Below are 12,294 nucleotides of genomic sequence, written 5' to 3'. Positions count from 1 at the left end.
CTATTAATGATGAACAACCCAGGAACAATGAGCACTCCTGTGTCCAGATTGTGGTTCCTAAAATCATCTCCCACCAAGAGGAGTCCTTAGAGAAATGACTTCTTCCAGGTCTAGGGCAGAGTCTGGAACATCTTAGTTTCTTAGCTATTTAGATGACATCAAAGACGATGAGGGTCATATTAGCAGCAGCCAACTGGCCAGAGATGGGACAATCCAAGCATTAATAAAAAAAAAATTACAAAGAAAAGAGATGAAAACACATCCAATAGGCTTAAATTCATGATTTGCAAAGATACTAAAAGCAGAACAAAAAACTCTGATTGGTAACAAGGCAGAAGATAATACATTACTCATTGTGTTGAAAACTAGCAGATAAATGGAAAGACTCAAACATTTCTTCATCACAGAGCTCGGGGCCTGGTATAGAGAGGAGGTGCTCAAAAAATACTAACCGCAGCGCAGTGTATTATATGCATTGCACTCCTAGTTAATGAAGTAGTTGAGAAAAGTTTTTTTTTTTCCCCTGAAAGCATTTCATCTAAAAGGTGAAGAAAGAAGGATACATATGAGAACACCCCCATTTTGTAACCCCTAATTAATTAATGGATCAAAGCAATAAACATCGGTAGCTACTAAAGACACAAAAAGAGACAGCCAGACATTCTGTGCTCCTGAGGAGAGAACACGACACAATCCATAGAGTGATTTTGTCCACAAAAATCAAACCTTAACCTAATTTAATATCTAAAGCAAGCAACAGATTTATAGGAAATAACAGACGATAGAAGCACATGTTCTATAGCACCATCAGGCTGTGGTCAGAAAAATCCACACTGTGAAAATCTAGGACAAAGGGTACAATTCCTTCATAAATACACTGCATAGCGGCAGAGGGAGGGAAAGAGATAAAGGGATCCCATAGATTAAAGAAAAATTAAATGTTGATCTACTGCAATGTATGAATTATGATTTTAAAGAAAGATTTTTAAAAAAGGGTGTTTATGGGACTACTGTTAAGTCCAAACACTTACCTGATGTTTGGTGATATCAAGAGATTATTGCTCACTTGTTAAATTGTGATTTGGGAATTGTGATAATATTAACACCAAAGGGTCAGTGTCCAGGGGAAAAAGTAGCTAAGTGTGGCCATCAATCACATCTTGATGAGACTTGAGGCTGAATAAGGGCCCATAAAGGTTTGTGGTTCTGCTCTTTCTACTCTTCCATCTGTCTAAAAGTTTCCAAAATAAAATAAGAAAATAATAAAATAAAAAATTAAGGTAAATCCTTCCTCATGTCATGGCCAGAGTGATGACACTGGCTGGGGATATCATGGTTCTGACCAGTATCCCCCTTCCTATGATTCATGAATAATGGAGAGTTGAGCCTCGTGTTTTAGATCATCCATGTCAAGAACCCCATGGAACCTCTCCATCACCCTCCTTACTAGGCCATGCCAATATGGTGCTTGGGATCATATACACGTAAGTATACAAAAATATATCAGAAATAAAAAAGAGTGCTTTTGACTCAAATATTTTGCCTCAGAGCTTCAAAGGGCACAGGGGACTCATGATTTCATAGAGACAGAATCACATCTGCCTGGCACAGGCATTTGTTGGTGTTCACTATAGGAGAGAACAGGGTTGGTATGATGTTCAGGTCGGCAGGTGTTTCCATCTGAAGTTCTGGGCAAATGACCAGGGACACTGGTTGTGTCTTCATGTCATTACTTGTATGGGTACAACAAGACTGAGTTTCCTAAACCAGATAACCATGTCTGCAGGAGAGCAAACCACCCCAATTCCCTCTGGGGACTCCACAGGTGAGAGAAATGAGTGGCGTCAAGGAAACAGCCAACGGTTGAGCCCTGTCTCTGGGGCAGGAAGTGAGAAACTGATCTGATAGGTATCTTTAGAAATGGCACCTCCCAGCCTTCAAGGTTAAGCCAGCTGTTAAGGTGGCTTCTGTGGTTTCTATTTCTTCCGCCAGCCCCACCAAAATCTGCGAGCAACCTAGGTGTGCCCTGCAAGCTGGGAGTCCCTCCTGTGGGCTTGCTTTAGCCCTGTTCACCCCTCTGGGCCCCTTCTTGCACAGTTCAAACTGCCTGTTTACTGGTCTTCTGCCACATTAGCCCATGATCTTGTTGAGGACAGGGGCTTTTGTCTGTTTCTCGTGTTGTCTCATCACAGAGCTCGGGGCCTGCTATAGAGAGGTGCTCAAAAAATACTAACCGCATAGTTGGAAACCACCAGGGAAGCCATGCAGCGTGGTGGTTTTGAGTGTGAACGTCACAGCTAGACAGACATGGGCCCTGTCGGCTCACGGCGCACCTTACTCATGCTGCATTATGGTTTGCAGATTCTACAACTGACCTATTCCAAGACTTCAGATCTTATAAAACACTTCAAGATTTTCCTGGAAAAGATAAACATGTACAGACAGTCCCCAACGGATGGTGCTTTGACTTGGGATTTTTTTTTTTTTTGACTTTACAATAGTGCATAAATGATCGGCATTCAGCAGAAGCTGTACTTGGAATTTGGACCTCTTCCCAGGTTAGATATGCAGTACAATCCTCTCTGGAGACAATGGGCAGTGGCAGTGGGCCACAGCTCCCAGTCAGCCATGGGTTTAGGAGAGGAAGAAAGCCAATGCTCTATGATGTATTGTGTACGCTGAGCTCTGATAGGCTGTATTGAATGCAATTTTCAACTTACGATATTTTAATTTGGGAGGGGTTTACCGGATGTAACCTCACCCATTGTAAGCTGAGGAACATCTGTCACTCTATATTTCTGTCTGTGTAATAACATAATTCATCTCGGAAAACAATTTTGGAATTTTGTTGTGCACCTATCTGGAATGGTTTCTGTTGAGGGACTTACAAATAACAAAACTTCCACGTTCTATCTACCCACAATGCCCTGGACTTTGTGTTCAAAGTGCCTAGTGGTGAGGTGGACCACAGAATAGAACATCTTAGAACACAACCATCGGTGTAGACTAGCAAACCTGGGCATCTTCAAAGGTGTATCTCCCTCCATCCTTGACATTTTGGCTGGTTATCTCATAGCTGTGAGAATCCAGGTTGATTGCACTGGGGGCTCCTGGAGCCAGAAACTCTTGCCAGATTTCTTCCACCCTCTTGGCCACATCCTGTAGCGGTTGTTTCTTGAGATCTTGGACAGCCAGCCAGAACCTGGAGGGAAAGCAGAAATAGTTTCATCCGGATCCTGATGGAGACAGTCTCAGAGCTGATGTTGCATGAAACTCATTCTGTTGCATCTCCCAGCCAGCCCTGATGCCACCATATGGGTCACAAGGACCATGGTTGGGTTCAACTAGAGGCATCCAAATGAGGAAAAGATCACAGGAGCAGGCAGAATCCTGAAATCATACATAATACCTGGACTGGAGTGAGCCAGCCATTTGTGTTAGAGATGGAGAAATTAAGCAGTTCATACCAGCGTTCAATATGGTGCTTGGCATACAGTAGGTACTCAATACAGAACTTTTAGATTGAAGAGGGGCTCATCTGGAACACAGCAGAATAGGCATACATGGGCGACCTCTCTGCCAAAGATTCTCCAAGGAGTGCCAAAGAGAACACTCTGCTACTCACTTCCATTTGCCCCTCCATAATCCCTCAGCAGGGCGGGGGAGTTGCGTTGGCAGTGCTGCGGGTGAGCTCATTTCTGCTGAGAGCAGCAGCAACCAGCGCCAACTCCTGAGCAGCAGCTCCCAGGTCCCAAGGACGATTCCCAAGGCAGCCTTTCAGTGGGACCCAGTGCCGAGCAGCACACTCTTTGCTCTGCGAAGGGGACAGGCCAGTTTCCCCAGCAATGAGATAGGAGGACAGGACCCATGCTCTGCGAGTTCCGCAGTCACGGGAATATCACCCGTAATCCAGTCAATGAAAGAGGAGGACAAAAAAGCGGAGCCACCACATGATGGAAAGTGCATTCAATCTGTCATCGAATTTCATCCAAAGTAAGATGTACTTTTTTTTTTTTTTTTTTTTTTTTTAAAAAAAAAGGTTAAACATATTTTTCTGTTATTCAGAGAAATGGCTTAGGAGTCAAGTGTGTGGCCCAAAGGCGCCACTCAGTGGCATATTGGGGTAATGCAGCCCCATTTCCACAAGGGCAGGGGTATGTGTATGCCCTGGGAATGCTGGGCTCCAACTCTTGTCCTGATTTGCCATTTAGGATTTGAATGATCTCCTTAAAAGAAAACCCTCACAGTTCCCTCATGGATCCTGAAGATCCAGGAGAAAGTCAGGGAGGGAGATAGCCTCTCAACCAGCAAAACAAGAAACACAGTTCCGTTATTCAGGTTATACTTTTGTCTTAAATTGTTGTACCTTTCCAGGTGTCTCTTTTCTTATCTGTGAAATGGGTACAAAGTGGGTGGTAGGAAATGTGGCACAGAAAAACTTTCTAGGTAGACTTAACTGTGAAATGCTTTCAGGCTCCCCGGTGTGGGGGGCACAGGAGGGGGTGGGAGAGGCTGCCACAGGCTCAACACTGCCCCTTTTGACCCTTTGCATTTCCACTTGGGTGGCCTGCTTAGCTTTCCAGGCTGTTGTTGATGCAATCTATTGTCACCTGTCCTTCAACACCAGCTCTCCTTTCTGCCACTGGTTCTTGGTGCCACTGGTCCTCTGGCTCCCAGAGGAGAGGAGAACAATAGTTCTCTTACCCAGAGTCCAGAGGGCTTTGCAAGGAGTGTTAACCTGCCCATTGCTCAGGTGGGTCTTGGAACTCCTCCATCTCTTCCACTTCTCAGGCCCATCCTGGGGCTTCCTCAGGGCTCTCTGTCCACCTCTAAGGTCTGCCATGAGGTGAGGGACAGCCGGGATACCTGGAGGTGAATATGATCATCTGGCCACAAAAGCCCTAAGAGGTTTTCTCTGACTGGCCGGTGAGCAATGCTGGAAGCCCTGATCTAAAGAAGAAGGTCAGGGTTAGCTTTTCAAAGGACTGGGAGGAGGGTCACAGGCATCTCACTGAAGACCGAGTCAGGGAGGCCTCAAGCACAGACTGGAGCAGGGGAAAGCCAGTCCCCTCCCGGAGGCCCTCCAGGCTGAATCCTAGCTGCAAGCCACTCTCTGGGTCAGCGTCCCTCCCTCCCCTTCTGCTCTGCAGTTTCTCACACAAATGGATGACACAGGGTGATTTTCTGCCTCCTCCATCAATGTCATGTGGGATGTCTCCTTCTGTTACCTCTGTCCCTTGTTGCAGTCTGCTGCGAGGAAGAGCAATGGAGCCCTCCTGGGGAGGCCCCGAGGACCCCAGCAGTTTGAGTCCCACAGACTCCCTGTAGTTCCTGAGGCCTTGGGGTCCCTTTTGCAGAATTCCGTGGGAGCCACATCAATGCCATCTACTCAGCTGGGTATAAAGAAGGTCTGGAGCTGATGTCATGGCAAATGTCAGAATCAAATTTAATCAACTTTTATATATAAAAAAAGAAAAAGGTTCCCTCCATCAGAGAGAACCATGAATTAAAAAAAAAAAAAAAGCACAAGAAGAAACAACAGACTGTTCAGAGGAGCGAGGGGTGGGGGAGGAGAGAGAGAGAAGAGGGGGTAAAGAGGAGGGGAGGGGTAGGGCATAGAGTGACATCCCGAGGCAGCAGTTTTCTCTGCCTGCATACACAGGGACACAGCCCAGCCTTCTGTCTGCCTTGGAGATGACCTGCCTTGTCCCTCCCAGGTGACAGAGAAAATGCTGTCACAACAGCATCCTGACATCCCGTATGTGTTTACCATCATGGCTTCGAGGAACCTCTGTGTCAATTTGAAATTCAGAACAGGCTTTGGTTTGTGTTTGCCATCTTCCCACCCCACAGCTCCCTGCTCAGGCCACACGTCCCCCCCACCTCCCGGCAGAGAGCCACAAAAGCTTCTCTCTGCACATCCACCGCGGAAGGGAGGCCCACTGAGGCTTGCTAAGCGGCGGCTCTTATCAAAAGCCTGCAGGTACCGCTCCTCCGAGGGCGCAGCAGGAAGTCAAATGCCAGCAGCAGCGTCAAATCCACCCATCCTTCACTAAGCCCCCGCAGCTGCCAGCAGAGGGGCCGTCATGACTGGCAGGCCACAAGGGCTCCAGGGTATCAGGGAGACCACCTGTCCTGCCTCGCCCCCTCGGGTCCCTGCCAGTCGCCAGAGCAGCGGGAGGCCATCCGTGTGCCAGCATTCAGTCCATGGCAATGGCTTAGAAATGAACGCAGCAGGCGGAGTGGGTGGGGGGGACAGCCTTGGGGGAGAGGCAGCCGGGCTCAGAAACCACTGGGACGAAGCCACGCGGTGCACGGATGGGACAGTCCAGGGGCTGCCTCAGGTGGCCTCCTTTCTCCCTAGCTGCTGGTAAGGAGCGGGATCTTCTCCCTGAGGCTGGCCGGGGCGAGAGGGACCATGAGCGGTTGATCCCTTTCCTTCCTGCCAGGCGGTCCGGCAGCCCGCGGTTTCCACCTTCCCTATCTTTTTACAAACTAGAATTTTCCGTGTGTTGGAAAACACAGCTTGGGGTTGGTTCCCAGAGAAAAGCAAACTCCGCGGCAGATGGAAGTGTTTCTGTGCCCTCTGCTGGTCAACCAGGGACTCAGAACAATGGATTAAACTTGGGCTCAGTTCCTTGGCTGGGGTGAGATCCTGGGGTGCCCACATCGGCAACCCCATCACCAGGCTGAGCTGTGCTCACTGGGCACTGGCTGGGCTGCCACAGAGGTCACGGTGCTGTGGGAGTCATTTGGTTCTGACTTATGCATTTGGTTAGTGGGGGATCCCGCTGGCCCTAGTGAACCTTCTGAGGTCTTCCTAGGACTTGGGGTAACGGCTGCAGACGGCTCTGGAGACAAACCTAGCAGCCCCCCCCCTGTGCTCTCTTTTAATTGCTTCTCCCTTCAGCCGACACGGTGTGGAACTAGGATCATCAATCTGCAGGTTAGAAGAACAACCACGCTCTCTCAGGAGACGTTACAGCTCATAAAAAATGTACGGGGGACGCTCTTTGCTGCAGGTTTTGATTTTTTAACTCATGCCTTGCCAAAGCAGCAAGAGGTGTCAAATCAGGGAGGACAAAGATTTGTGTCAGGGATATAGAATGTATAGAATGGGGCTGGGACAGGTGACAAGGAGCCACCCATTCTAGAATCTAGAGAAGGAGTAGGTCATCCACTCAGTGGCGCTCCCTAGCTCCCCTCTTCAGAGATTTGAGGACCTTGCCTGGTGGGTGGGAAGCGACATACAGTCCAAAGGCACTTAGGTGACAGCTGTCTCCAGGGGACCACCCTATGCAAATGGAGTTGTGTACTCGGCTCAGGGTGGGTTAGCAAAGGAGAAAAAGAGGCAGTCCCTGCCACAGATGGCCACAGCAAAATGTGCTCTGGCCATGTCCTCTCTCCTGTCATCTGGAAATGATAGCTCATCTCACAGACTTGCCCAGAAGAAAATGATCAGAGGGACTTTCCATCACATCACACCTTCCTTAAAAGATCCAGGTGACACTTTGGGGCTCTTTTGTTCCTCATTCTGAAATTCTGATACAAATTCAACACTTGGCTGCTTACTGGCCCTCCAAGTGCTGTGTCAGTGTTAGGATCTAAGTGCATCTTCTGCTGAGAGATGTAAGTGAGCCCAGAAAGATGGAGGTGGAGAGGGGACTTCATTTGCGATGTGTCCAGCTGGGTCTGGTCAGTCCCTCTGTTTCCTTGCCTGCTCAGATGCCAGGAACCTGGCTCTTGACCAGTCCTGGGGAGAAGAGAAACCCCCAGCACAGCCCACACAAAGGATGGGCAGTATCTCCAAGTCGCGTTACCCACGCAAGGGGTAAAACATGGTCAGCTCTGAATCTTTGGGTCCTAAGTCATGGGAGGTGCTAAGACAGCATCCGTGGTTGAAGGAATGAACACAGAAGGAAGGAGAAGAAACTGCTTTGTGACAAGTGACTAAAGGGTCCTAAGGTTGTGTGATTTAAAACTGAGCTTTCCTCTCTGTATCCAATTATGCTGAATATCATAAAAAAGGAATTTGGGCCACCAGAGAGGATTTTAGAGCTCTTGGGCTATACTTTTTCTCTCTGCTGTTCTATTTTTCTTATCCTCTTTCCTGCCGTGGATCAGAGGCGACCCTCTTTAAGTCTGGATTTATGCATGCATGCTGGGGGCCACCAGAATCCCACATGCACATGCACATTCTTTCACCCAAGATTAAATGTAGCCCTCCTGGCATGGAGGAGGGAGCTGGCAGAGGCACAAGTGGTGATGGTAGGAGGAAGCCATGAACACCTGCCAGGGGCACACTCCTGGTGCACACGGGGCCCTGAGTGTCCTGCATATTTGGTGAAACTCTCCTGATTTGATTCATGGCCCTGGCTATACTTTGGCTTTTCAATATGAATGCTCCACACAGGATAAGGCAGCAGCTAAGCAAGCAGATGTTCTTGGGACCCTCATGATGACCAGGATCCCTGTGGTCATTCTTCAAACTCTCTGTAAGGGTGTAGGTGGCCCTCTTGTGTCATAACCTGAAAATAAGGTACTCACCCTTCTTTGGTTCATAACAGGCATAGGGATGCCTGGAAAAACAGCATACAGATGGCTGGGTGGCATCTGTTGACCCCCCCCAGGACGTCACAGTGTGGGCAATCACACTGCCACCTGTGGGTACTTACAATACCCAGTTTAATAGAATATTCTCCCTGTTTCTTCTTTGTTTGTGGATATCCTGTGTGTACTTTAAAGTCTAGCTTACGATTTGCCTCGCCTGGTCTGCATCCATTCTTCTCTCCTTTACTTACTTGCAAAATGGTTTTAGAGTTTACACTTATTCATATCCATTTAATGATTTTATCATTTCTTGTAATTTTTTTTTTAATCAAGGACCTACAAGGTTGTTGCAGGCAAAGATCACACATCTTGGCTGTCTTGCGTCCCTCCACAGGCTCTGGTGGGGCTTGTTGTGGCGTACATGTGTCATAAATGTCACCTGATTGATGTAAGGGACAGAAGTGGTCTCTAACTTCAAATAAACATCATGGAGTTTGCACATTAACATTGGGCAGGACAATCTTTCGCCCACAGTATATGCTCTGAGTTTTCAAGTAAAAAAATAAAAAATTAATAAAACTCTTTTTTCAGAAAATAACACTGTAATATTAGAAATAAACCTTTAATTAAAGAGAACTTGGTATGAAGAAGAGACAGAAAAGAAAGAGGAAGAGAGAGAGAGAGAGAGAGAGAGAGAGAGAGAGAGAGAGAGAGAAATTTCCATCTTATCCACTGAGAAGTCACCAGTTTGCTAAAATCACTAAGGGGTCTCAGACAAGTCACATTTCCATGAGTCTTTCTGATTGTTTTTTTTTTTTCCTGGTGGGGTGGGTACCGGGGATTGAATTCAGGCACTCAACCCCCAAGCCACATCCCCAGCCCTATTTTGTATTTGATTTAGAGACAGGGTCTCACTGAGTTGCTTAGTGTCTCGCTTTTGCTGAGGCTGAATTTGAACTCGCCATCCTCCTTTTTGAAATTCTAAAACAAGCCCATTGACTCCTTTATTATATTTAACTTTTCAGAGTTTCAGGGCTTTGGCCTGGGATGGGAAGTTCTGGGGAAGAGGTCATCGGAGCTGCCTGTCTACTCTGAAATTCCATGATTCTGTGGTTTTCCTTAATCAATGGTGTCACCAAATCCATTTGAGGATTTGATTATTATCAAAGACAAGTTTCCAGGTAGTTGAACAAATGTCAACAAATTGAAACTAAAAAATGCTGTTGTTGATAGATGCAATTATGTGTGATCACAGAGTTGCATATTTTATTTTCTCTTTTCTTTTACAACCTAAGGCAGATTAGCTGGAATTTAAACATGAACCCTAATAATGTTTTAATTGAGAAAAAGAGGTGGAGAGATGGATTATGCCGATTCCTTCACACACCTTTGGCGGGATAGTTTAAACTTTTGAGAGATTTACCTGAGGTTTTCTGAACTGAATTCGGACTCCAGGAATCGAAGGAACTGGTCCCGCCCCACCTGGTCCTTCAGTATCTCATCGAAAGAGAAACCCCATCTTTTTACTCGTTGCTGGCTGGGCTCTTTGCTTTGGGGTGGAAAGAGAAGGGTTAAAAAATGATCAATATGGCAAAATCCTGTACCACATTTAGTTCAACAACTTAGAATCATTTGTGCCCCCACATTGAAGGGATGTATTTAAGCAACAGATTCTATGAGACTTGAACAATTTCCAAATGTAGACTTTTGTACAACAACAGTAATCACAGTAAAAAGTTTCTTTAAAGGAGGCATGTGAAAGGGCACTGGGTAGTGAGGGTCATCAGGGTGCCCGCCAAGTGGCTGCTGTCTCCTAGAGATGTAATACCACCATTGATTGGCCCTTCCTGGACTACTCCTGTCAATCATGGGCCCAACATTTGGTTCTATCTGTTTTTTTTTTTTTTTCACTTTCACTACAATCCTGGATGTTTTGTGAATCCAACCTTTCATCAAAATATTGTCCCCTATACCTCTTGCTCTTTCCTCAATCCACCAAGGAGAAATTAGCATCTGTTTAGAGTTGAGTGATACGACTGGTCAGAAATGCTTCGACTCATCCTGAATAAACCACATTCACTTGTTTGGAAGCAAGAGAGTGGTGCATTCACAGATCGGTTTAACCCTAACATGCAGTGTTTATGGGATGTTAGAAACTGTTCTAAGCATTTTACATCTGCAACTGCATTACATCTTTATTTTATATCTTACAACTTCTCTGTGAAATATGTATTAGCATTATTTCCATTTTCTATACAGAGAAACCTAGGTCCAGTGATCGTTTGCCTCAGGAGACACAGCTAAGTGTCAAGAATCAAATCTGGACAGTGTGGTTCCTGAGTGTGGCCCTAACTCTGCTCTGCTTGGTAGCTCAGCTTGGCTGTCATTCACATTCACACTAAAGGAGCAGTCTTACTCTTTTGGTGATGGGACATGAGAATATTTCCTTCAGCCTGTGTCTTGCCACACAAGGTTTATTTACTCCTGACTCTTCCTACAGCAAGAGGGTTGTCATTCACAAGTCACATGCTATCACTCCCTGTGACTCAAGGTGTGGTCTACAGACCACAAAAAACAGAAACAGAATTGTATGTCCCCACCCAAACCTGCTGAATCAGAACCTACAGTTTAACAAGGTCCCTAGGTGATTTCCAACCACATTAACACTTGGAAAACATTGGTCTACCAATAAATAGTTTTCCTCTTTTAGAAATAGACCCATATTTTTTTAATGATCTCTAACAGTAAGTGAATAAAATCAACTTTCCTCTTACTATGGAATTGACATATTCTTAATATTTATCAAAGAGAATTTCATGTAGTAAAAAAGGAGGCAGGGAGTTTTTGTTGGAAGGCTTAGAAAAGCAAATAACTCTAGACTAGATTTGTTCCAGAGAAGTTTCTGTGATGGAAGAGAGAAGATCTTCCATATCTGTACATTCTGATATGGTAGCCACTAGCCACAGGTGGCACTGGGTACTTGAAAAGTGGCTGGTATAATGGATGAAATAAAATTTAAGCTACATTAATGTTAAATAATTTAAATTTAAATAGCTACATGTGGCCAGTGGCTATTGTATTGGATACATTGCTCTACATCTAAGCTACCCAGACCCAACTATTTCTGTTTCAATAGATGTAACTGGCAGTAGCAGTGTCTTCTAAGGACAGTGACCAATAGATCACTGGGAATCAGCGAGGCTTTGGCTGTGAACTTGCATTTCCAGGCAGAGCTCAATAGGGTCCAGGGGGTAGACTAAGTCCATCAGGGTTGTAAACAATGGGAAATTCCATGAAAGAACCAGGCTGGGCCTTTTATAAGACTCGAGAAAAGCTTCTGGATTCTCTCAAATGCAAGCTACAGAACTAATCAAACTCAGTAACTTTCAAGGTGACCAAAATACTATTTATAGAGAAATGCCCCTGGGGTTGATGCTGAAAGCAAACTGAGGCCCCAGAAAACTGCAGGGCACCATGTCGTTCTGCCCAGGTCATGCCATGGACACAACTATCCGCTCCTCACCAGCCAGTGAGTCAGGGCTCTGCAGGACGACCCTGGTGGCAGCTGCACTTGATCAAAGGCTGTGCCCAGAGAACCAGAAGTGGAAAGTGACTCCATTTCCTCTCTCCCTCCCTCCCTTCCTCCCTTCCTTCCTCTCTTTCTCTCCTTCTCCTTCTTCTTCTTCTTTTTTTTTTTTTTTGGTACTGGGGACTGAACTCAGGGACACTTGACCACTGAGCCAC

The 12,294-nt window shown here is 46.1% G+C and overlaps 1 protein-coding gene across 6 annotated transcripts in view; it reads right to left on the bottom strand.

Moving 5' to 3' along the window:
* The window catches only part of Rgs6 (regulator of G protein signaling 6), a 579,659-nt gene that overhangs the window by 38,378 nt on the left and 528,987 nt on the right, over positions 1-12,294 (bottom strand). For all 6 annotated transcript variants that reach the window (XM_048798913.1, XM_048798911.1, XM_048798916.1 and 3 more), the window contains exons 14-15: positions 9,974-10,099; positions 3,016-3,202 (exon numbers count right to left, since the gene is read on the bottom strand). In XM_048798913.1, the coding sequence (XP_048654870.1) occupies positions 3,016-3,202; positions 9,974-10,099 (313 nt within the window). The remainder of the gene's footprint in view (positions 1-3,015; positions 3,203-9,973; positions 10,100-12,294) is intronic.

Source organism: Marmota marmota, unplaced genomic scaffold (genome assembly GCF_001458135.2).
Source record: "Marmota marmota marmota unplaced genomic scaffold, marMar, whole genome shotgun sequence".
NCBI classification, from domain to species: domain Eukaryota; kingdom Metazoa; phylum Chordata; class Mammalia; order Rodentia; family Sciuridae; genus Marmota; species Marmota marmota.
This window is presented reverse-complemented; position numbering and strand designations above follow the sequence as displayed.